A 23,004-nucleotide genomic window follows, 5' to 3' on the forward strand; every position below is an offset into this window, starting at 1 on the left:
TTACCTTAATAGTCATCAAAAGTCGTAATATATATAGGAGTTCATAACATCCATTCTTACAAATATCAAAACTCCGCCATTTCTCTCCCCACATCCACCACTGCTGGCGGCTCACCTCCAACTGCACAACGCTACGCGCTGTTCGCATCCAGCTGCCGCTGCCCAACACTACAATGGCAGACAACAATGCAAACTAGCCACAGACTGCACACAGCACAGCCAGTGATTTTCATACAGAGCGCTACGTAACGTTGCCAATAAGAAAACATAAACAGCCTACTTACATAGCCCCCATGCTCCTCAGAAAAAATTTTACAAATTGTTTTGGGCAGTGGCCAATAATGATTTGATAAAATTTTTCATAATTACAGTAAGAAAGATATCAAATGCACACACTTATTAATACAATGTTGGTCAAAAGCTAAACTTTCTCACCGTCCATAAAGACAGTCCTAATCGTTCATCACAGTAAAATAGCAGTGTTTTTCTCAAAGTCTGAGCAGTAAAAGAAAATGCACACGGAAGTAGTGGATTTCCATGCAATCTTGAAGAAGTAGTGTTGTCCTTCCAACGGAAAGACAGTGCTGACTCTAGACATGCAGACAGGTAATGGGCCACAACAGAGCAAACCCACAGCAGAGTCAGTCGAAGTTGAAGAATATTGGTAGGTAGGTCACCACAGAGCAGACCCACTGTAGTCCTGGTAGAGAGTATGGTATTAGTGGGCCACCAGAGGTGCAGACCCACTGCAGTCCTTGTAGAGACGGCCAGCAGCCATCTGTTGTGACTGCGCAGGTGCACAATCACCATTGAAGAGTCTTGCGGATAATATAGCAAGTCCATAACCACCACTTGTGCATTCACAAAGTTTTTGGAATTGTCCTTAGAACCAGCAATGCTGTTATCCAGTCCCTTGCTGAATCATTAACACACGTGCAAACACTATCAGTCCCTACTTCTCACATATTGTCCATATACTATGACCAACAGAAACGTGTGCAGTGAAATGTAACTTACAAGTTACTTAATTTGATGAACTGCTGTCAATTACAATTTTATAACGTAAGAATACAATAACAAAGGTACAAAATACATCATCAAAGAACATAACAATACAGATAACATTTGTAGTAATGCGGGCTTTACAAAAGAATCGAAATAACATATACATCAGTGTTACAGGAATTATGACATAAGTAAATACATGCCGGCCGAAGTGGCTGTGCGGTTAAAGGCGCTGCAGTCTGGAACCGCAAGACCGCTACGGTCGCAGGTTCGAATCCTGCCTCGGGCATGGATGTTTGTGATGTCCTTAGGTTAGTTAGGTTTAACTAGTTCTAAGTTCTAGGGGACTAATGACCTCAGCAGTTGAGTCCCATAGTGCTCAGAGCCATTTGAAGTAAATACATAAAAGATCAGAATAACTTTTGAAACATCAACTTCACACATGAGCATTAAAACAGAACAGAATAAATAATGTCTAAACATCTTTACAAAGAAAATAACATAGTATTTGAAAAATTCTACAACATAAATCTTATTAGCTAAACACATAAAGACAGGAAAAAGATACACAATGGTACATAAACACATAGTGGAATAATACAAAAGGAAAGACAGGGTTCGTTTTCAGTGTAACATTTGGTACTGCAGTCCAATCCAAAACTTCATTCCATAGATCTTTCCTCTTACTTCAACATTTGTTTCCACCAAAAAAATCCTATCCTTTCTGTATTTTTATGTTCACTTATTTCTTACCTCATTATTTATTGTCCATTATCTTACTTCATCATTTATTTCCAAGAAAATCCTACCTAAACCTGTTGTCCCTAAACCCTACTTTTTTGTTCATATCCTCTTTCAAAATACTTTTTTTGGCCAAACCATTTTCTTATAGCTTCTCAATGCATTTTATCCAATTCATCACAACTCGTTCTCATGTATAAGCTACCCCATCTTAAGCTAACTTAAATCTACTGAGCTCAGATGCTAAACTAAGGGACGAGGCAATGCAGCAGTACAAAACAATTAACACAAACATCAATGACAAAAAATTCAAATTGGCAAAGCAATTGCAATATTGCAACTAATATAAGGCACTGTGCAGCAAACAAGAAAAATAAATTCGTAGTAAAACTGGCTTAAAAGAGTAATACAAAGTGAAATTTAGTAACACTATGCCTCGCAAACAGCAGCAGTAAATGCTATAACTTATACCAAAGCATGACAAAGCTCAAGCAGAAAAAATAGTACACTAAAGACAACAAGGCAGATAAGGGAAATGTCTATTCACATCTTAATATCTATGTAATTAAAGTGGTGCACCACAACTATTTCTACAAAAGAAATTACCAAGTACTTGAAAAGAAAATTATGAATGCAGTTCCTGTGAAGGTAAATGTCTTTTTGTGCTCCCTCATTCTTTTTGAAAAAAATTATTATTTACTCGATCTGTAGACAGAAAATATTTATATTAGTACATCTATAAAATTTTATTTTAACCAATGCTGCAGTGCCGCTAGAAACTAGATATTAAACAAAATGAGCAATCTCTCAACTAGAAAGACAATGGATGTAAAATGTTTCTCATCATTTCATTAGGCATTTTAGTAAATATCATAAATTAAGAGCTCCACAGTGTAATCATATGTTTTCAAGTTCGAGAGTGTCATAAATTAAGAGCTCCACAGTGTAATCATATGTTTTCAAGTTCGAGCGTGTCGTATTTGCGATGCTTTCTACAAAGGAATGTCAATAGCGAGGATATGGCCTCCTTTTTTTTTTTTTTTTTTTTGCACCTAATGGCTTTCTTTTGTCAGACGTCTACCTCTCAGCTGGGCACCCAAAACGCATTACGTCAAGGTCACTTACCTTTCTTACTGAAATATTTACGACAGCAGTTTCCGCTACAGTGACAATCTCATATAAAAATATTTCACAGGTCAAGAATTTGGGTTACAAATCTGTAGAAACAAAATCCTATAAATATAACAGCGTCCAAAAAATTTTCGCCAGCATTGTGATACATTCACACATATACACACATTTCATAACTCTTAAAGTATGATTCTTGGTTTCCAACAACCTTTTTCACAAACCAGAGTCCCTAACCACTACTCATTATTCCTTACCTTATTCGTCGACACTTCTTCAATATTTCATCACAACAGATATGTACCATAATCAAATAACTCATATAGCATCAGCTTACTGATCATAAACATACCGCAAGAGCATAATACACATAGTGTGGTGTCACCGCCAGACACCACACTTACTGGGCGGTAGCTAGGTTCTCGTACAACTGGGCGGTAGCTAGGTTCTCGTACAACTGGGCTGTAGCTAGGTTCTCGTACAACTGGGCGGTAGCTAGGTTCTCGTACAACTGGGGCGAGTGCTCTCTCGTATCACGAGACCTGCCTTGGTGGTGGCGCTAGGTCTGCGATTACACAGTGGCGACACGCGGGTCCGACATGTACTAAATGGACCGCGGCCGATTTAAGCTACCACCTAGTAAGTGTGGTGTCTGGCGGTGACACCACATTCCTCCCCCGCAAATCGGCGAACGGTCGTGTGATAAGGCTTCCGCCCGCCGTGGGGAGGACCCATCTACTGGCTCGCCTCATCCCCAGGTGTTACCGACGATGCCTTCCATTTTGCCCCATGGCGACGCGCCGCCGCCGCTGCAGCAGCAGCAGCCGCCGCCGCCGCCGCCGCGTGTTCTCCCGCCGGCGCCGCCCGCATTCGACGCTTCGTTGCAGCCGCCAAGCGCCTCCCAGGGTCACGCGCCGCCGATCGCTTCCCGTGACCAGCTGTCCTCCGCCATGGAACTCCCGCCCGCTCCGGACGACATGACGTCATCGCGCGTCGGCTACCCCGACGCAATGGAGATTGATCCTTCGGTCACTCCTGTCTCTTTACGGGCGCGTACACCGCATGTTGACGTGCACCCTGGACTAGTTTTTCAGGCGTTTCCTAGCTCCCCTCGGACCGTATGGCCGGGTGCGGGTGGCACAGCCTCGCCTGTTGTTAGGCTCCCCACCTCATCGCATACGTCAACATGTGGTCCTCCCCACGGCGGGCGGAAGCCTTATCACACGACCGTTCGCCGATTTGCGGGGGAGGAATGTGGTGTCACCGCCAGACACCACACATAGTCATCGTAATAATAACATCATAACACCTCTCAACTCTCAAAATCGTCGTAGCTTCCTCCAATAATTTCAAAACCTAAAAAAATTCTCTGCTCATGTCAAAAGTGTCATCTGCCTCAAACGTACTTTAAAAATCATGATCCCATACCAAATACATCATTCAAAGCTCTCATAGTATCACAATGGTTCCAAAAAAATATGAACAGTTTACAAAGTACAGACAAAAAACAGTTTCATAAGTGTGAAGTTATCCAACTGTGTAATTGCGTAAACATGTGTCACTGATGTAGCAAAAAAAATGTTTATCTCTCAGTTAAATGATCAGATAGCTGTGTAATTTGTGTGTTAGAGAAATATGGTACCGATGTGTAAAGTTGTATAAGCAAATACCATATTAGCTAGGGCTCCTTGTGCTTGCCAAACACATGGTACACAAAGTAGTCGTGTACCCCCCTAAGGATTAATGTAATTATATCCTCAGGTGTTACAGATTACACCGATGGAATGAAATGTATCACGGAAAACTTTCTTTGTAATCCAAAAATGTTTAAAAATAAGTGTTTTAAGAACAAAATTAATCACTCAAATACGTCTACTGTAACGCTTAACTGTGCGTCTTGTTGTAAGATAATCTCTGTGTAAGTGTCGTAGTTATCGTCCTCCGAAAGCTAAGTTCTGCAGAAGTCAATGTACTTACCTCACGATAAACAAAAGTGAAATGCTTCGCGTATAGATATCTTAGTTATTATGCTTATTTCCGTGATGAAGAAAGTACTGTGCTGTAACGTATTGTTGTGCTACGGAAAAGGCTGTCTCATTGTAGCTATACCACAAAAGTTACTACTAAAACATGTTTTACTTTCCAGAATAATTCAGAAAAACTGTGCAGATATAAAACAGATACAGCGCAAAAGCAATAATATAAATTGTGTCACTCATTAGTAGCGACGTGATATAATCGTGTAGCTGTCAAATAAACTAACCACTGTGTCATCTGATATCTCTCAGAAAGTACTTTAAATCCAGAATGTATTTTCAAGTAAACCAAAATGTTTCATTAAAATCTCATTAGCAGTACCGGTATATGTTCTAAGTATGTGAGCCTTATAGTCGTTACGAAATCGTGCAACTACCAAGCAAGAATGTACAAATAACAACATTGTGTCGTCTGTTCACTATAACAATGCATTCGTAATTTCTGTTTAAATAAGTTCTCTTGGTTCTTGACTGGATATTTAACTTCAAACATTGTTGCATGTTAACAGTTTCTTAAGTCTGACAAAGCATACTAGCAATGTAAAATGAAAAGTTATATGGCAAAGACAAAGTTAAAAAGCAGATTATCTTTCAATAAACGGTTTTACATGTGAAATGTGGTGTAAACCTTTACTCTTCCTAGTGCACAGAGTTTCAACTTCAAAGCAATTATCATGTTGTACACATTGGTAAAGAATGCTAAAATTTTTCTCAAGGCTAACGTCTTATGTTATTTTTCTCGGAGCCAGTCGGCGCACGTGTCTGCCTGCGGTGCAAGTCATTGTCTGTTTCTTTGTTAGCGCGCGTCGTTACTGGGATTAGGAGACCTAACTTCTACAAATTCGCCTTGCCGAGAGTGCCCTGCTCTGTTTGAATCCCGCCAGTTCTGATGCAATTCAGGCCTGTCGCTACGTTCATATCGTCTGTCGTCATGTCGGTAGAGTCCATAGTTTCTTTCTTGTCGGTCACGTGGTGAAGAATTTCTCCCTGAATTGTAACTGCGCGCTGAACTGTTGCGTCTGAAATTATTCTGTCTCCCTTGATAATAATAGTTCTGGTTACCATATTGTCTGTTTCTATGAATGTCTCTGTAATAGACACTACCGCGGAGAGGTGATCTTTCCCTGTAATTATTATTACTCTGCCAACGGTTGTCATACGGGTGGTGTCTGTTTTGGTCACGATTTGTGTTGTGAGAATAGAATTGTCGTGTCCAGTTATTGTTTCTGTCGTCATGGAATTGTGACGGATGTGACCTGTAGTGATTGTTTTCTTGTTTTCGCATCCTGCGACTGTCTGTGTCAATTTCTAATTCTTGTAACAGTCCCTGAAAAGCTTCAATGTCGTCTTTGCAACATCCTGCTAAAATAATATGTCGTAAATGTTCAGGCAGTTTGAGTAAGCAAATGCGGATGAGTTCTGAGGGGCTGTATGGGTTTGAAAGATACTGATTCTTATGCAACATGTCTTCAAAATATTTGACAAGACTGGAAAATTCAGATTGTTCAAAGTGTTTCGTCATCATGATGCTATGTTTTACTCGGTCTTGTGTAGCTTCAGACCAATATGCTGAGAGGAAGGCATGGTAAAATTCTCCTTCACTGTGACAATCGTGAATGACCGATCGCATTCTTACAGCTGGTTCATTCTCTAAATAGCCACACATAAATTCTAATCTGTGTTCTAACGACCAGTTGGGGGAAAACAATGAGAGAATTGATGGAGCCATGCTTGTGGATGAATGTCGTTGGCAGAATTCTTAAACGTTTTGAATTTACGTGTAGTAATGAACAGCTTATAGTCAAAATCATCATGTCGGCGAGTCGCATATCGGTCATTGTTAGGTCGTGTCGGCCGTTCCATCTCAAAATTCGGTGCACATTGCCAATTTCTTTCATAACCTCCGAAATGCCCTGTGTTATTATTTTGCGGCTTTTCCGTATTTCTAAGTCCCTCTTCCCGTGTTGGAGCGCGAGTGTCCTCTGAAATTTGTAATTTTTGTATTACTTGTGCCAACTGATCTTGTACTTCCCGGATTTCTCTTTTGTACTGTATATTGATTTGATTTTGATTGAATTTCCTAATTTGTTCACACTCTTCTGTGTCATTAAAGACTACCGGTTTTGTGTCATTCAGATTATCATCTACCTTCGTAGATAAATTAGTTAACTCATCCGAAAGTTCGGCTACTTTCTCCAATAGTGTACTTATTTCCTCAGTGTGTTTTTCTGAACCAAATTTCAGAGTATCTACTGTGTACTTTAAGTTTTCTTGAGTTTTTGCAAGTTGCGTAACTGAATCGGTAGATGCAACTGAGTCAAATTTAGCTTGCAAGGTCTCATGATTTTCATGAACAATAGTTTGCAGTTCTTTTATGGCTGCTTCGTGATTCTGTAATGCATTTTCATTCCGTGAAAAAATAGGTTGAAAATGCTCACAAATTTGAGTTTTTACGTCATTACAGACTTTTTGACATTTCGATTCAATGTTATGTAACTCAGTAGTTAAATCTTCATGTGTTTGTTCAAGAGTTTGTTCCAATGAGTGTAACTTTTGAATCTGTTGCTGTGTTTGTCTCTGATTTTGTTCCATCGTGTCTAACTTTTGAAGCTTTTGCTGTGTTTGTCCCATTTGTTGTATTAATTGTAATAACAATGCATTGGTGTCTGAAACATGTTCCTCAGTGCTTTTCGGCAGTCAATTTGAACTGACAACATTCACATTTTGACAAGCGGAAAATGTGTTTTGACTCATTTGAGAAAACGGTGAGAACCCAAAACCTGAGTCTACAGTATTTACAATATTGTGTTCTGTCATTCCTGATTCCTGAGGCGAGCTGTTGCCGACCGATCGATCGATAATGCTTCCCTGTTCACTACCTGTTTCACTGTCTACACCATTATTTGACGCCCGCTCCATTTCCCTATGCACAGTTACCAAATTACTACTTTGAACATTAGTAAATTCATTACTCGGCGGCGCTGATAAGCTACGCTTGTCGTCACTATTATTTCTCAGTTTACTTTGGAGCCTAGTGTTACGTTTTTCACACGCCATTATTGTCACAATACTTCACACGATAACACAGAAAAGCACAATTTGAAGAGCAAAAATAAGAGAACACATTAACATAGCACTGAAAATAATATGTAGTTAATTGCAAGTGCAGCTGCGAAATACTTGGTGCAAATCTACATGCATGCCACAACTGTTTTACTGTACAACAATGAAAGACTGCAACTACAAAGGAGATTCTCTCTACAATTACGCACTAGCAATAAACAAAATCTACGCTAATTACACAAACTACAAGGAAAAAATCAGAAGATTCCAGTGAGGTATCTTGGCAGGGTCGCCATAAGAAAACATAAACAGCCTACTTACAATCTTTATGCGCGAAAATTAGCAATTGACCCTAAATAATTGAACTTTGTGAGGTCATCGACATGAGTACTAAAAGGAATCCGTTAAATTTCGATTGCACGAAAAATCAATCAAATCTCAAAACCGTAAATACAACTAATCACCTAGGAATTACAATTACAAACAACTTAAGTTGGAGAGAACACATATTAAATGTTGTTAGGAAGACGAACCAAAGACTGCGTTTTATTGGCAGGAAACTTAGAAGATGAAACAGATCCTCTAAAGAGACTGCCTACATAACGCTTGTCCGTCCTCTTTTGGAGTTTTGCTGCCTGGTGTGGGGTGGTTACCAGGTAGGGTTAACGGAGTGCATCGAGAAAGTTCAAAGAAGGGCAGCACGTTTTGTACTATCGAAAGTTAGGGGAGAGGGTGTCGCGGATATGATACAGGATTTGGGGTGGTAATAATTGAAACAATGCTGTATTTTGTTGCGTCGGGAATTTCTCACAAAATTTCAATCACCAACTTTCCCCTCTGTATGCTAAAATATTTTGTTGACGCACATAGATCGAATAATCATCATTACAAAATAAGGGAAATCGGAGCTTGCACGGAAAGATGCATGCGTTCGATTTTTCCGAGCGCTGTTCGAAAGTGGAATAATGGAAAAATATTGAGAATGCGGTTCGATGAACCCTCTGCCAGGCACTTAAGTATAATTTGCAGAGTATTCATGTAGATGTAGATGTAGCTAAACTTTGATGGTCGCTCTATGAATGTGTGACACTGTAGAGCAATTTCACCGCGCAGCTGGCAAGAACAGTGAACGTTCTCCCGAATTTGACTCCTCGTTCAGAGTTTGATAATCACTGTACCTATTAGACAGGCACGTGATCGATATACGCAGATGTGGGCATTTGAATTTGAAGAAGAACGTGGCTGGGCTCAAAGTAGCTGCTGAAATAATAAATGTGTGATACAAAGTCACGTAGGAGGCTAGAGACCATTTTAGTAAATATGCATAGATCTGCCGTTAAGCTAGTTAGGCTGCATAAAACCTCAGGTGTAGAATGACCTAATTGATCACAAAGTATTCGTGACGCGTTTCAGAATTATTTCCTTCTTGCGAAATCCAAGTGCAAAAGTAACACAAGGACAAGAGCGTTCTCAGTTGCGTACGTAACATGAATGACAAACTGTTTGACGATGATGATAGGAATGGGTGAACCACGGCCTAACATAGCGTCAAGAATGAAGTGGTCGACCTAGACAGGGGACAGAAATATAGGACCGATCAGTCGGCAGATGGTCACTCGTAGCCCCGTTGTTGTTGTGGTCTTCAATCCTGAGACTGGTTTGATGCAGCTCTCCATGCTACTCTATCCTGTGCAAGCTTTTTCATCTCCCAGTACCTACTGCAACCTACATCCTTCTGAATCTGCTTAGTGTATTCATCTCTTGGTCTCCCTCTACGATTTTTACCCTCCACACTGCCCTCCAATACTAAATTGGTGATCCCTTGATGCCTCAGAACATGTCCGACCAAGCGATCCCTTCTTCTGGTCAAGTTGTGCCACAAACTTCTCTTCCCCCCCATCCTATTCAATACTTCCTCATTAGTTATGTGATCTACCCATCTAATCTTCAGCATTCTTCTGTAGCACCACATTTCGAAAGTTTCTATTCTCTTCTTGTCCAAAATATTTATCGTCCATGTTTCACTTCCATACATGGCTACACTCCATACAAATACCTTCAGAAATGACTTCCTGACACTTAAATCTATACTCGATGTTAACAAATTTTTCTTCTTCAGAAACGCTTTCCTTGCCATTGCCAGTCTACATTTTATATCCTCTCTACTTCGACCATCATCAGTTATTTTGCTCCCCAAATAGCAAAACTCCTTTACTACTTTAAGTGTCTCATTTCCTAATCTAATTCCCTCAGTCACATTCCATTATCCTTGTTTTGCTTTTGTTGATGTTCATCTTATATCCTCCTTTCAAGACACTGTCCATTCCATTCAACTGCTCTTCCAAGTCCTTTGCTGTCTCTGACAGAATTACAATGTCATCGGCGAACCTCAAAGTTTTTATTTCTTCTCCATGAATTTTAATACCTACTCCGAATTTTTCTTTTGTTTCCTTTACTGCTTGCTCAATATACAGATTGAACAACATCGGGGAGAGGCTACAGCCCTGTCTCACTCCCTTCCCAACCACTGCTTCCCTTTCATGCCCCTCGACTCTTATAACTGCCATCTGGTTTCTGTACAAATTGTAAATAGCCTTTCGCTCCCTGTATTTTACCCCTGCCACCTTTAGAATTTTAAAGAGTGTATTCCAGTCAACATTGTCAAAAGCTTTCTCTAAGTCTACAAATGCTAGAAACGTAGGTTTGCCTTTCCTTAATCTTTCTTCTAAGATAAGTCGTAAAGTCAGTATTGCCTCGCGTGTTCCAGTGTTTCTACGGAATCCAAACTGATCTTCCCCGAGGTTGGCTTCTACTAGTTTTTCCATTCGTCTGTAAAGAATTCGTGTTAGTATTTTGCAGCTGTGACTTATTAAACTGATAGTTGGGTAATTTTCACATCTGTCAACACCTGCTTTCTTTGGGATTGGAATTATTATATTCTTCTTGAAGTCTGAGGGTATTTCGCCTGTTTCATACATCTTGCTCACCAGATGGTAGAGTTTTGTCAGGACTGGCCCCAGGTTCATCATTATCAACGATCCGACGTGCAACTGGTGCTTTACTGACCACAAGGAGATTTAATACGCGGCTCACAGAAAGGGGGTGAAATCACGGCGACCCTTTTGAAAACTACCATTGACTTCCGTGCGCCCAGGTGCCTGTTTGCAGTAGTGTCGGGCATATTCGGCTTGGAATCTCAATGGCAGGAGTAGAATCGCCTTTAGTGATGAGTGCCCCTTCCAAGTGAGCCCCGATGAACAGCGAAGGTGTGTCTGGAGATGTTCCCCACAGTGGTCGGATACCAATCTGACTGTCGCCCTCCATGACTCTCGACAGCCAGGGCTCATTCCCTGTGGATCCATTTCATTTCATAGCAGGATCCTTTTGTTGTCATCCGTGACATATGTACAGCACAGTGATATGTCGTCGATATTGTACGACCCATTTCGTTGCCCGACCCGTTTCGTTGCCCATTATGGCAAGCCATCCCGAATTTACATTTCAGCAAGATCACGTCCGCACACACATGGCGAGAGTTTCTAAAGCTTGTATACGTGCTTGCCAAACCCAACCTTGGCCAGCAAGGTCGCACAATCTCTCCCCAGTTGATAATATTAGGAACATTATGGTCAGAGCCTTACAACCAGCTCGGGATTCTGACGATCTAACTCGCCAATTGGACAGAATTCGACACGACATCCCTCAGGAGGACATCCAATAAGTCTATCAATCAATGCCAAGCCGAAGAACTGTTGTACAGGGTGTCCCACTCAAACCTCCGTGATTTCAAGGATCCAGGAGAGAAAAACCACAGTAGATATGACAATGAAAAATGCACCACATAGTAGAGCATCTCAAAGAATTTATATTCCCGCGTCAGAAGTGCCAAGTATCGTAGCCAGAATGCAGCATGGTTCCATGAACTGATAATGGGGACTCCACAGCAGCGCACGCAAGCAGTAGTGTGGTTTGCAGAAACAAAATCGCCGATTACTGTGCAAAGAAATTATCGTCGTGTGTATGAATGTGACCCACCTGATGTGAAAACAATTAAGGAACGGTATAGGAACTTCCTGGCAACAGGAAGTGTTCTGAAACTGGCGGTGCACGTTACGGAGTTTCGGAAGAGACAGTGGAGGACATAAGACAAACGTTTCTCAGAAGCCAACGTAAGGCAATTCGTCAAACATCTGTGCAACTTGATGTACCTCGATCAACACTGCATTGCGTAGTTCACCAGCGTCTTCCTATGTGTGCTTACAAAGTGCAGATTCTGCAGCATCTGACGGCGAACGACAAACCACGCCGACAACAATTTGCTCCGGATATGCTGCAACATATTGATATTGATGCCAGCTTCCTGGAAAGATGTTTATTCTCAGATGAGGCAGTCTGTTTCCAGAATGAGATTTTCACTCTGCTGCGAAGTCTGCGCTGATATGAAACTCCCTGGTAGATTAAAACTGTGTTCCGGACCACGACTCGAATTCGAGACCTTTGCCTTTCGCGGGCAAGTGCTCTACCAACTGAGCTACCCAAGCACGACTCACGCCCCGTCCTCACAGCTTTACTTCTGCCAGCACCTCGTCTACATCTACATCTACATCTACATCCATACTCCATAAGCCACCTGATGGTGTGTGGCGGAGGGTACCTTGAGTACCTCTATCGGTTCTCCCTTTATTCCAGTCTCGTATTGTTCGTGGAAAGAAGGATTGTCGGTATGCCTCTGTGTGGGCTCTAATCTCTCTGATCTTATCCTCATGGTCTCCTCGCGAGATATACCTAGGAGGGAGCAATATACTGCTTGACTCTTCGGTGAAAGTATGTTCTCGAAACTTCAACAAAAGCTCGTATCGAGCTACTGAGCGTCTCTCCTGCAGAGTCTTCCACTGGAGTTTGTCTATCATCTCTGTAACACTTTCGCGATTACTAAATGATCCTGTAACGAAGCGCGCTGCTCTCCATTGTGTCTTCTCTATCTCTTCTATCAACCCTAACTGGTACGGATCCCACACTGCTGAGCAGTATTCAAGCAGCGGGCGAGCAAGCGTACTGTAACCTACTTCCTTTGTTCTAGGGGACTGATGACCTCAGAAGTTAAGTCCCATAGTGCTCAGAGCCATTTGAACCATTTTTATAAAGTCCATCACTCAAGCCGATGCCACATCATAGTTTTGCGAGAATGTTGATTTATCAATTAATATAGCGTCGTCAAGGCGTCGCGACGGTGTTAATTCAACAACTACAACGACGTAATTCCAGATATAAAATACTCTTCAGACAACGTACAGAAAGCGTCGTATTTCGGTGTAAAGTTGCTGTTCACTGTTAATAAAATCACTAAATCACCTGTAACTTCGTCTTTCTCTCACGAAATTTCACAATTACACAGTAAATTTCTGTTAAATGACGCAGCCAGCCCGAAGCATTAAGGTTATATTGGAGTTTATTGAACTTCGTAATTATTTAAACCTGCCCTGAAAACACACTGATCTGTCATTCAGGGTCTTGAATCTATTTGCATCAGCGATTCTGACACTGACCACAGCTTCCGACAACACTCCGTAACGGTAAGTTCTTCGTGATCGCGTGTAACTGTTTCCTACGCAAGGCTAGTAATAGCGATTATGTCGGCCGTTGGTATATTGCTGTGTCCTTTGATGTTTGTGACGATCACAGATCACGAAGAATAAGTCCCAGCATTAATCAAGTATCACACGATTTACTTTTCTTTCGCATATAATAACTGCTCCGTTGTCTGGCTAAACCGTAAATGTTATTTTACTTTAGTTCGAAATTCTGACTATTTCGTCAAGTTGATACTAGAAAACTTTTAAAGCTTGAGATCGGACTGAAACAATCACGTAGCGTTCAATAAGCTTACTACTATTGCGATGTTTACAAGAAAGATTGAATTAACATCTCCATTGCAGTGTTATATTGTAGTCGCAGCGAACTTACAGCTCGATGCGGCTACAACTCTCTTCTTGGATAAATGTTATGTAAAAAAATGTTCTTATGGCTCTGAACACTATGGGACTTAACATCTGAGGTCATCAGTGCCCTAGAACTTAGAACTACTTAAATCTAACTAACCTAAGGCCATCACACACATCCATGCCCGAGGCAGGATTCGAACCTGCGACCGTAGCGGTCACGCAGTTCCCAACTGTAGCGCCTAGAACTGCTCGGCCACCCCGGCTGGCTTCCATTACTTCTGAAAACATCACATCACGATACATCAGTCATTTAGACTAACCGTGTATTAAACTGGAATGAGATGCGTTTCACAGGTGACAGTTGCAGGTAGGAGCAGCTTCGCGTTTACCCACTCTGTCGCGTCGGTACCAGCAACGCGCGTGTCTGTTGCAGGGCTGTTCAAGCTGCAGGACCTGGTCAAGTCGCCACCGGTGGTCCGCACCGAGATGTACATCCGGCAGGCGACGCCCACCACCTACCGGCAGGTGCTGCGAGAGATCCGCCAGAAGGAGATCTACAAGCTCATCGTCGACACCAACCCCAAACACATGTACAAGTTCTTCAGAGCGGTAAGTACCGGCCGGCTTCAGAGCATATTTCCCATTTAAGTGTCCTACATTTAACGTCGTGCATGTCATGAACCGGTTGGTCACAAGAACTGTACAGTATTCACCAAGAATTATTCAACACTCCGCCAGATGATCAATCTGCATACACTGTCCGATCTCAAAAACCGACAAAATTTCGGAATTTCTAGCAATATTTCATGAGCGCTAATAAAATCTGAGTCATTAAGTCGCGTCATATTGCTCTTCACACTTCTTCATCACAGGACGTTTCGATCTATCTGCTGAGATCTGAAAAGACGCGCAGAGAAGTCCTGTATACAGGAAGGGTAAAAGTACAGACCCTCAAAATTACTGACCGATATCCTTAACACTGATTTCTACAGAATTCTTGAAGATATTCTCAGTTCGAATATAATAAATTTCCTAGAGATGTAAAAGCTTCTGTTCACAAGCACTGTTTTAGAAACGATCGTTCGTGTGATGTTTAGCTCGCATTTTCCTCACATGATATCCTGCGAACTACAGATTAAGAGCTACAGATAAATTAAGTATTTCTAGATCTGCGAAAAGCATTTGTATCGTTGTAACACTGCAGACAGTTAACGAAGGTACGAGCTAACGAAACAGATTCTCAGATATGTGAGTAGCTTGAAGACTTTTTAAGTAACCGAATACAGTACGTTGCCCTCGACGGCAAGTGTTCATCACAGACAAGCTTATAATGTTAACTGAATCGTTCGTCGGTTCTTGGTAAAACAACATTGTCATAAATGAAAAGCACTAATTTGATTTTGTTCTACAGTACTGTAGAACAAAAGCAAACTAGGCAAGAGTATCATCAGCATATGCCGTGGTTAATGTGACAGTACCGCTGTTACGCCTCTTATTCCCTGTATGTTAAATAATCTGATAACAGGGTAACAATCTGGAGCTGTTTGCTGATGACGCTATGGTGTACGGGACGATGTCATCGTTGAGTCACTGCAACACGATACAAGATGACTCACACAAAATTCCTAGTTCGCGTGATGAATGGCAGCTGCCTTTAAATGCACAAAAATTCACTTTAATGCAGATATATATAAAATGTTCAAATGAAGTATTAGTGTTGCTTGACAGATTCACATCGATTAAACATCTAGGACTAACTTTTCAAAGCGATATGAAATGGAAGGAGCATGTGAGGATTGTAGTATGGAAGACGAATGGTCGACTTTGGTTTATTTGGAGAATTTTATGAAATTGTAATGGAGACCGCGTATAAGACACTAGTACAGGCCGTTCGTTAGTACACCTAATGCTTGGATGTTTGAGATCCACACCAAGTCGGATTAACCGATATCGAAACAGTTCAGAGACGGGCTGCTAAATTTGTTATCGGTAGGTTTGAACACCATGTGTTACACGGGTGAATCGGCAACTCATAGAAAATCCATGGAGAAAAGGTGACGTTCTTTCCGAAGAACACTACTGAGGAAATTTAGAGAACCGGCATTAGAAACTGACTGCCGACCGATCCTGCTGCCACCGACTTACATTTCCAGTAAGAACCATGAATTACTGCTCGTACAAAGGCATATAGATAGTCGTTTTCCCCGCTCTTTTTGTGCGCGGACCGGGAAAGGAAATAACTAGTAGTGGTACAGAGTACACAGCGCCAAGGACGGTACAGAGGTCTGCTGAGGACGTATGTAGGTGCAAATGTAGATCTTCTTCAGGGTTTCAGTGCTGTCCCTGGATGGCTGAAAATTGTCAAATCACAATGCCACATTCACTAATGGATATTTTCCTACCATTTTTCGGAGAAGTGAAGCTATTAAGTAAACATCTTTTAGCTACTGCTGGTAGACCATCATCATTGCGTAAATACTGAAACCAGATACTATAGAGGAAATCCTAAATACTATTGTCGTTATATCGCTTCAGTTGTCTCTTGGTAGATAATGATGTTCCTCAGTCGCCGTGGCTGGGTGTTTACATCCGTGACACCAGGTGGCCACGAAGACAGAAGCCCGTCATTTATTTATTTATTTATTTACACGTCAAATTCCATAGTACCAAATTGAGGAGCAAATCTCAAAGGTCATGGAACGTGTCAGTACATGAAATTACAACATAAATGTAATAACAAATAGAAATAAATCCTTACGAACCCGAAAAAAGTCAGTCTATATGTTTAAGTAAACGCAATCAACAATACAATAAGCATCAGCTTAATTTTTCAAGGAACCCCTCGATAGAATAGAAGGAGCGACCCTTGGGGAAACTCTTCAGGAAGTCCGATCCAAATCCAGGTTTGGTTTCTGCCCAGTACTAACCGAGTGAAAGCTGCTTATTCTTGGGAATAAGCTAATATTGTTAACAAGAAATGACAGTAAGGAATACATATATTGCGAGGCAAATGTGAAAATACCCAGACTCGTGAACTGGACTCGACGAGAGGTTCGTGAACTTACACCACTTACTGTCCGAACCGCCAGTTTATGAGCCAAAAATATCCTTTTAGAATGGGAAGAGACACCCCAAAACATAATACCTTATGATATAAGCGAATGAAAATAGGCAGAGTACGAGATTTTTGAATTCGAGTGGTAGTTTATTAAAAATGGATGCAGCAGTACACTGCACAGCTTTTTGCACAAGAGTTAAGGAAGTCCGATCCAAATGCGGGTTTGATTTCTAATTTTCGTGTCGAACGATCACTCACTTCTGATACCGTTCGAATAGTAAAAATGGCAGTATTAGTCTTTGAACAAGATCCCGAACGTGGGCTTCACACGAAAGCTTACTGCCTATCTGAACACCTAGAAATTTGAACTGTTCACTTTCACTAATCATATGTCCGTTCTGTGAAATTAAAACGTCAGGTTTTGTTGAATTGTGTGATAGAAACTGTAAAAACTTACTCTCATTTAGCGTTAGTTTATTTTCTACAAGAAATGAACTTAGGTCATGTACTGCACTATTTGAAACCGATCCAATGTTGCACACAAAATCCTTTACAACCAAGCTAGTGTCATCAGCAAACAGAAATATTTTAAAGTTATCCGTAATACTAGAGGGCGTATCATTTATATAAATAAGAAGCAGGAGTGACCCAAACACTGATCCCTGGGGCACCACTCACTTAACAGTACCCCACTCAGACCCCACATGACAGCCGTTATCAACATTGTGAATAATGACCTTTTGCTGCCTGTTGCTAAAGTAAGAGGTGAACAAATTATGAGCTACTCCCCGTATTCCGTAATGATCCAACATCTGGCGCAATATTTTGTGATCAACACAATCAAATACCTTAGTGAAATAAAAAAAAGCCAAGTGTCCGAAACCTTTTGTTTAACCCATCCAGTACCTCACAGACAAAAGAGAATATAACACTTTCAGTTGTTAAACGACTTCTAACGCCGAATTGTACATTTGATAGCAAATCGTGTCATATGAAATGATCAATTATCCTTACATACACAGCCTTTTCAATAACTTTTGCAAACACTGATGGCATAGAAATAGGTCTAAAATTGTCTACATTATTCCCTTATCCTTTCTTAAAAAGCGGCTTTACTACTGAGTACTTTAATCGCTCAGGAAACTGACCATTCCTAAACGAAAAATTACAAATATGGCTACATACATGGCTAATATGTACAGCACAGTACTTTCATATTCTGCTAGACACTCCATCATAACCATGAGAATACGTAGTCTTCAGTGATTTAATTATTGACTTCATCTCCCTTTTGTCTGTATCACAGAGGAGTATTTCAGACATCACTCTCGGAAATGCATTTTCCAAGAGAGTTATATAATTCCCTGCAAAAACTAAATTTTTATTTAATTCACCAGCAATACTCAGAAAATTATAGTTAAATACTGTAAATATTTCTGATTTATCAGTAACAGAAATATTTTTACTACGAACTGACTTTATATCGTTGACCTTGTGCTGCTGACCAGACACTTCCTTCACAGCTGACTATATGGTTTTAATTTTATCCTGTGAATTAGCTGTTCTATTTGCATAACACATACTCTTTGCCTTCCTAATAACATTTTTAAGTACCTTACAATACTGTTTCTAATGGGCTGCTGTAGCTTGATTGTGACTCCTTCTAACATTTTGATATTATTCTCACTTTGTTCTACAAGATATCCTTACCCACAAGTCAGCCACCCAGGCTGCCTGCTACTGCTAGTACCCCGTCTAGAACGTTCTATTGTCACGAGAAACATCCTGCCACTCTTGTTCCTTGGCAAGGTTTAAAGAACTCTATTGCTGTTGGATTAACTTCCCTACATAGTATGTAATTAAATATAACATTGGTTTGAGTACAAAAGCCTTTTAGTGTTAAAATTAGTGCATCATGGTCTGAAAGGCCATTCACGTTTTTACAAACAGAATGCCCATATGGTAATGAAGAATGAATAAAAATATTGTATATGGCTGTGCTACTGTTACCCTGCACCCTAGTAGGAAAAAACACAGTGTGCATCAGATCATATGAATTTAGGAGATCTACCAACATCCTTTTTCTTGCACCATCATGTACAAAATTAATATTGAAGTCACTACATATCATTAATTTCTGGTACTTCCTAGAAAAGGAATCAAGAACCCTCTCTAACTTGAGCAGAAATGAAGTCGGAGTTAGGGGACCTATAAACAACAACAATTAGAAGTTTAGTTTCACTAAATTCAATTCCCCTGTACAACATTCAAATACCAGTTCAGTGCAGTGTCATGATACATCTATGGGCTCAAATGGAATACTGTTTTTTATGTACATAGCCACTCCCCCAACCCTACAAGGAACTTCTTGAGAAACAGCCAGCTAATCTGTATCCTGGTAAAGGAAGCCCCTGAATTGTCAAATTATTTAAGTGGTGCTCTGATATACTAATAATTTCATAGTCAACATCTATAAGCAGTTCACTAACTTCATCACTAATACCTCTTTTATTTTAATGAAATATGCTAATTCCTCCTCTACTTGGAATCATTACATCCTTTGAAGGTGAGCCCTCAGTTAGAGGTACTTCCTTTAAGCAGGTATACCTATCAGCTGACTTCAGTCTAAAAAAGGTGCAACTCTAACACCAACTACTATAGATGTTTTTCCGTGAGTATACAGGGTCGTCCATTGATAGTGACTGGGCCAAATATCTCACGAAATAAGCATCAAACGAAGAAACTACAAAGAATGAAACTTGTCTAGCTTGAAGGGGGCAACCAGATGGCGCTTTGGTTGGCCCGCTAGATGGCGCTGCCATAGGTCAAACGGATATCAACTGCGTTTTTTTAAAAATAGGAACCCCCATTTTTTACTACATATTCGTGTAGTACGTAAAGAAATATGAATGTTTTAGTTGAACCACTTTTTTCCCTTTGTGATAGATGGCGCTGTAACAGCCACAAACGTATAAGTACGTGGTATCACGTAATATTCCGCCAGTGAAGACGGTATTTGCTTCGTGATACATTACCCGTGTTGAAATAGACCGTTTACCAGTTGTGGAAAAGATCGATACCGTGTTTATGTATGGCTATTGTGATCAAAATGCCCAACGGGTGTTTGCTATGTATGCTACTCGGTATCCTGGACATCATCGAAGTGTTCGGACCGTTCGTCGGATAGTTACGTTATTTAAGGAAACAGGAAATGTTCAGCCACATGTGAAACGTCAACCACGACCTACAACAAATGATGATCCCAAGTAGGTGTTTTAGCTGCTGTCGCGGCTAATCCGCACATCAGTAGCAGACGAATTGCGCGAGAATCGGGAATCTCAAAAACGTCGTTGTTGAGAATGCTACATCAACATCGATTGCACCCGTACCATATTTCTATGCAACAGGAATTGCATGGCGACGACTTTGAATGTCGTGTACAGTTCTGCCACTGGGCACAAGAGAAATTACGGGACGATGACAGATTTTTTGCACGCGTTCTATTTAGCGACGAAGCGTCATTCACCAACCGCGGTAACGTAAACCGGCATAATATGCACTATTGGGCAACGGAAAATCCACGATGGCTGCGACAAGTGGAACATTAGCGACCTTGGCGGCTTAATGTATGGTGCGGCATTATGGGAGGAAGGATAATTGGCCCCCTTTTTCCTTCCCCTATCCCAACGTAGCGTGACAATTCGTTCACTGTGATGCGTCTGTCAGCAGTCACCAATTCGTTAACTCTCTGCACATTGTCTGGAGTGTGTGCAGTACGAGGCCTGCTGCTGCGGGGACAATCCTCAATATTGCCGTGCCCGCTTTCATCACGTAACCTGCTTGCCCACCGACTAACTGTACTGCGACAGACAACAGCATCTCCATACACCTTTTTCAACCTCTTGTGGGTGTTTCCCACCGTCTCGCTTTCACAGCACAGGAATTCTATGACAGCACGTTGCTTCTGACGAACGCCAAGTGTAGCAGCCCTGTTGAAGACATGCTGTGACGGCGCCATTCACGGGAACAGGTTGAACTAAGTTTGAAAACAAGCGATAAGGTTGTATTTACACCATGTAAAACTTTCACACATGCAGAATGAAAAGTGTGTTTTTACAAAAATAGTGCGCATTTTTTTTGGAGTGACCCTCGTAGATATTTTGAGTTCTGTATATTTAAATGCTGTATAATATAGGATGGTTTAAACTTTCGCTACTTGAGCCAGTGTAGACGGAATTTTATTTCCAGTGTGGGTACTCCACTTTATAGGAATGATTTTCAGACGGGGTGCTGCAAGATTTGCATTGTTTGTAATGTTAGTGTCATGAATTGCCGTTAGGCGCCGGTACTTGTACGGTGACGTACGGTTGAAACACAGTGTACATTACAGTTTCAGACACACAACATCGGTCTGGACATAGCTAGCAGGGCTTTACTCGTTAAGCTGTTTTATGAAACCAACAGCCATACTGCTGCGGCTCTCCACGAGTATCCACGCATTACATGAATGACGAGAGATACTCTTTCAGCACCGGCTTTGAATAGCATGATTAGGAAGTTCGACGTAACTGCCATTTGGGGATTGCTCCTGGGAGCGGCCGACGGCCAACTGCGCCACAAATTGTTGAAGAAGTTAATGCTTCCATGGCTGAGAGTGCTGGACGCAATTTGCGATGATCGGGCAGTACATGAACTGCATCACGACAGCTGAACATTCCGTCCCACGTGAGATATTTCAGGCACCAGTAAAATACCTGAAACGTATACACGGTACGTACTTAACAAATATTACCTTCTCCATGGAAATTAAAATGTGTTTCTTCCAATGCTTTATTCGCTATTCGCTTCGTCCTTTCAAATTTTTTTATAAAGTTTCATTGTCCCGGGGTCCGCCCTCGGTAGCTGACTGGTCAGCGCGACAGATCGTCAACCCTAAGGGCCCGGGGTTCGATTCCCAGCTGGGTCGGAGACTTTCTCCGCTCAGGGACTGCGTGTTGTGTTGTCCTAATCATCATCATTTCATCCCCATCGACGCGCAAGTCGCCGAACTGGCGTCAAATCGAAAGACTCGCACCAGGCGAGCGTCTAGCCCACGGGAGCCGCTAGTTACACGACATTATTGTCCTGTGATCAGTTGTTTCTCATGGGCCCTCTCAGGTAACGAAACCACCATGTATATTAAAGAAATTTGGAGTATATTGTTAATTCTTCGGTTACAGGTTTTTATGGTGAGTAAAATTCCTTATATTTCTTATTAAAAACTAGTTATACAACGGCGTGAACACGGTTTAGCCATATTTCGTCAGTCGCGCGCCATGTATGACCTTGAAAGGAAAGTTCTGGTGCCACGGAACACGCCGGCCGTTGTGGCCGAGCGGTTCTAGGCGCTACATTCTGGAGCCGCCCTACCTCTAGGTCGCAGGTTCGAGTCCTGCCTCGGGCATGGATGTGTGTGATGTCCTTAGGTTGGTTAAGTTTAAGTAGTTCTACGTGCTAGGGGACTGATGACCTCAGGAGCTAACTCCCATAGTGCTCAAAGCCATTTGAACCATTTAAACCATGGAACACGTGATATTCTGCAAAAGAACTAAGTTTCTTTAACATCGCAACAATTCTCCCTGTCTTGAAAATGTAAATTAGTGTTTGTTAACAACAGCTTTTAGTTGAAAATTTTTTTTAACTTGTCAATCGGTTTTGATGATACTTCTTCTTAATAGGATTTCACTGACTGAGTCTTCGTGTGTAGTAGAGTAAGAATGTAACGCAAAGTTGATTAAATACAGCACTTACAAGATTCTCTCGATTGCAACATATTTGCATTTGAATAAAACTGAGGTACTTTACTCTTAAGAAGTAATATTTGTAATTTCGGGAAGTGAATGCAACACACATAACGTGAATGCTGTTGTTGTGGTCTTCAGTCCTGAGACTGGTTTGATGCAGCTCTCCATGCTACCCTATCCTGTGCAAGCTTCTTCATCTCCCAGTACTTACTGCAAACTACATCCTTCTGAATCTGTTTAGTGTATTC

General features: G+C 41.3%; 1 protein-coding gene across 1 annotated transcript in view; it reads left to right on the forward strand.

Annotated features, from left to right (window-relative positions):
* The window catches only part of LOC124778806 (glutamate receptor ionotropic, kainate 2), a 1,316,354-nt gene that overhangs the window by 756,763 nt on the left and 536,587 nt on the right, over positions 1-23,004 (forward strand). Inside the window, exon 5 of the mRNA XM_047253669.1 lies at positions 14,349-14,524. Coding sequence (XP_047109625.1) covers positions 14,349-14,524 — 176 coding nt within the window. The remainder of the gene's footprint in view (positions 1-14,348; positions 14,525-23,004) is intronic.

Source organism: Schistocerca piceifrons, chromosome 1 (assembly GCF_021461385.2).
Source record: "Schistocerca piceifrons isolate TAMUIC-IGC-003096 chromosome 1, iqSchPice1.1, whole genome shotgun sequence".
Lineage (NCBI taxonomy): Eukaryota > Metazoa > Arthropoda > Insecta > Orthoptera > Acrididae > Schistocerca > Schistocerca piceifrons.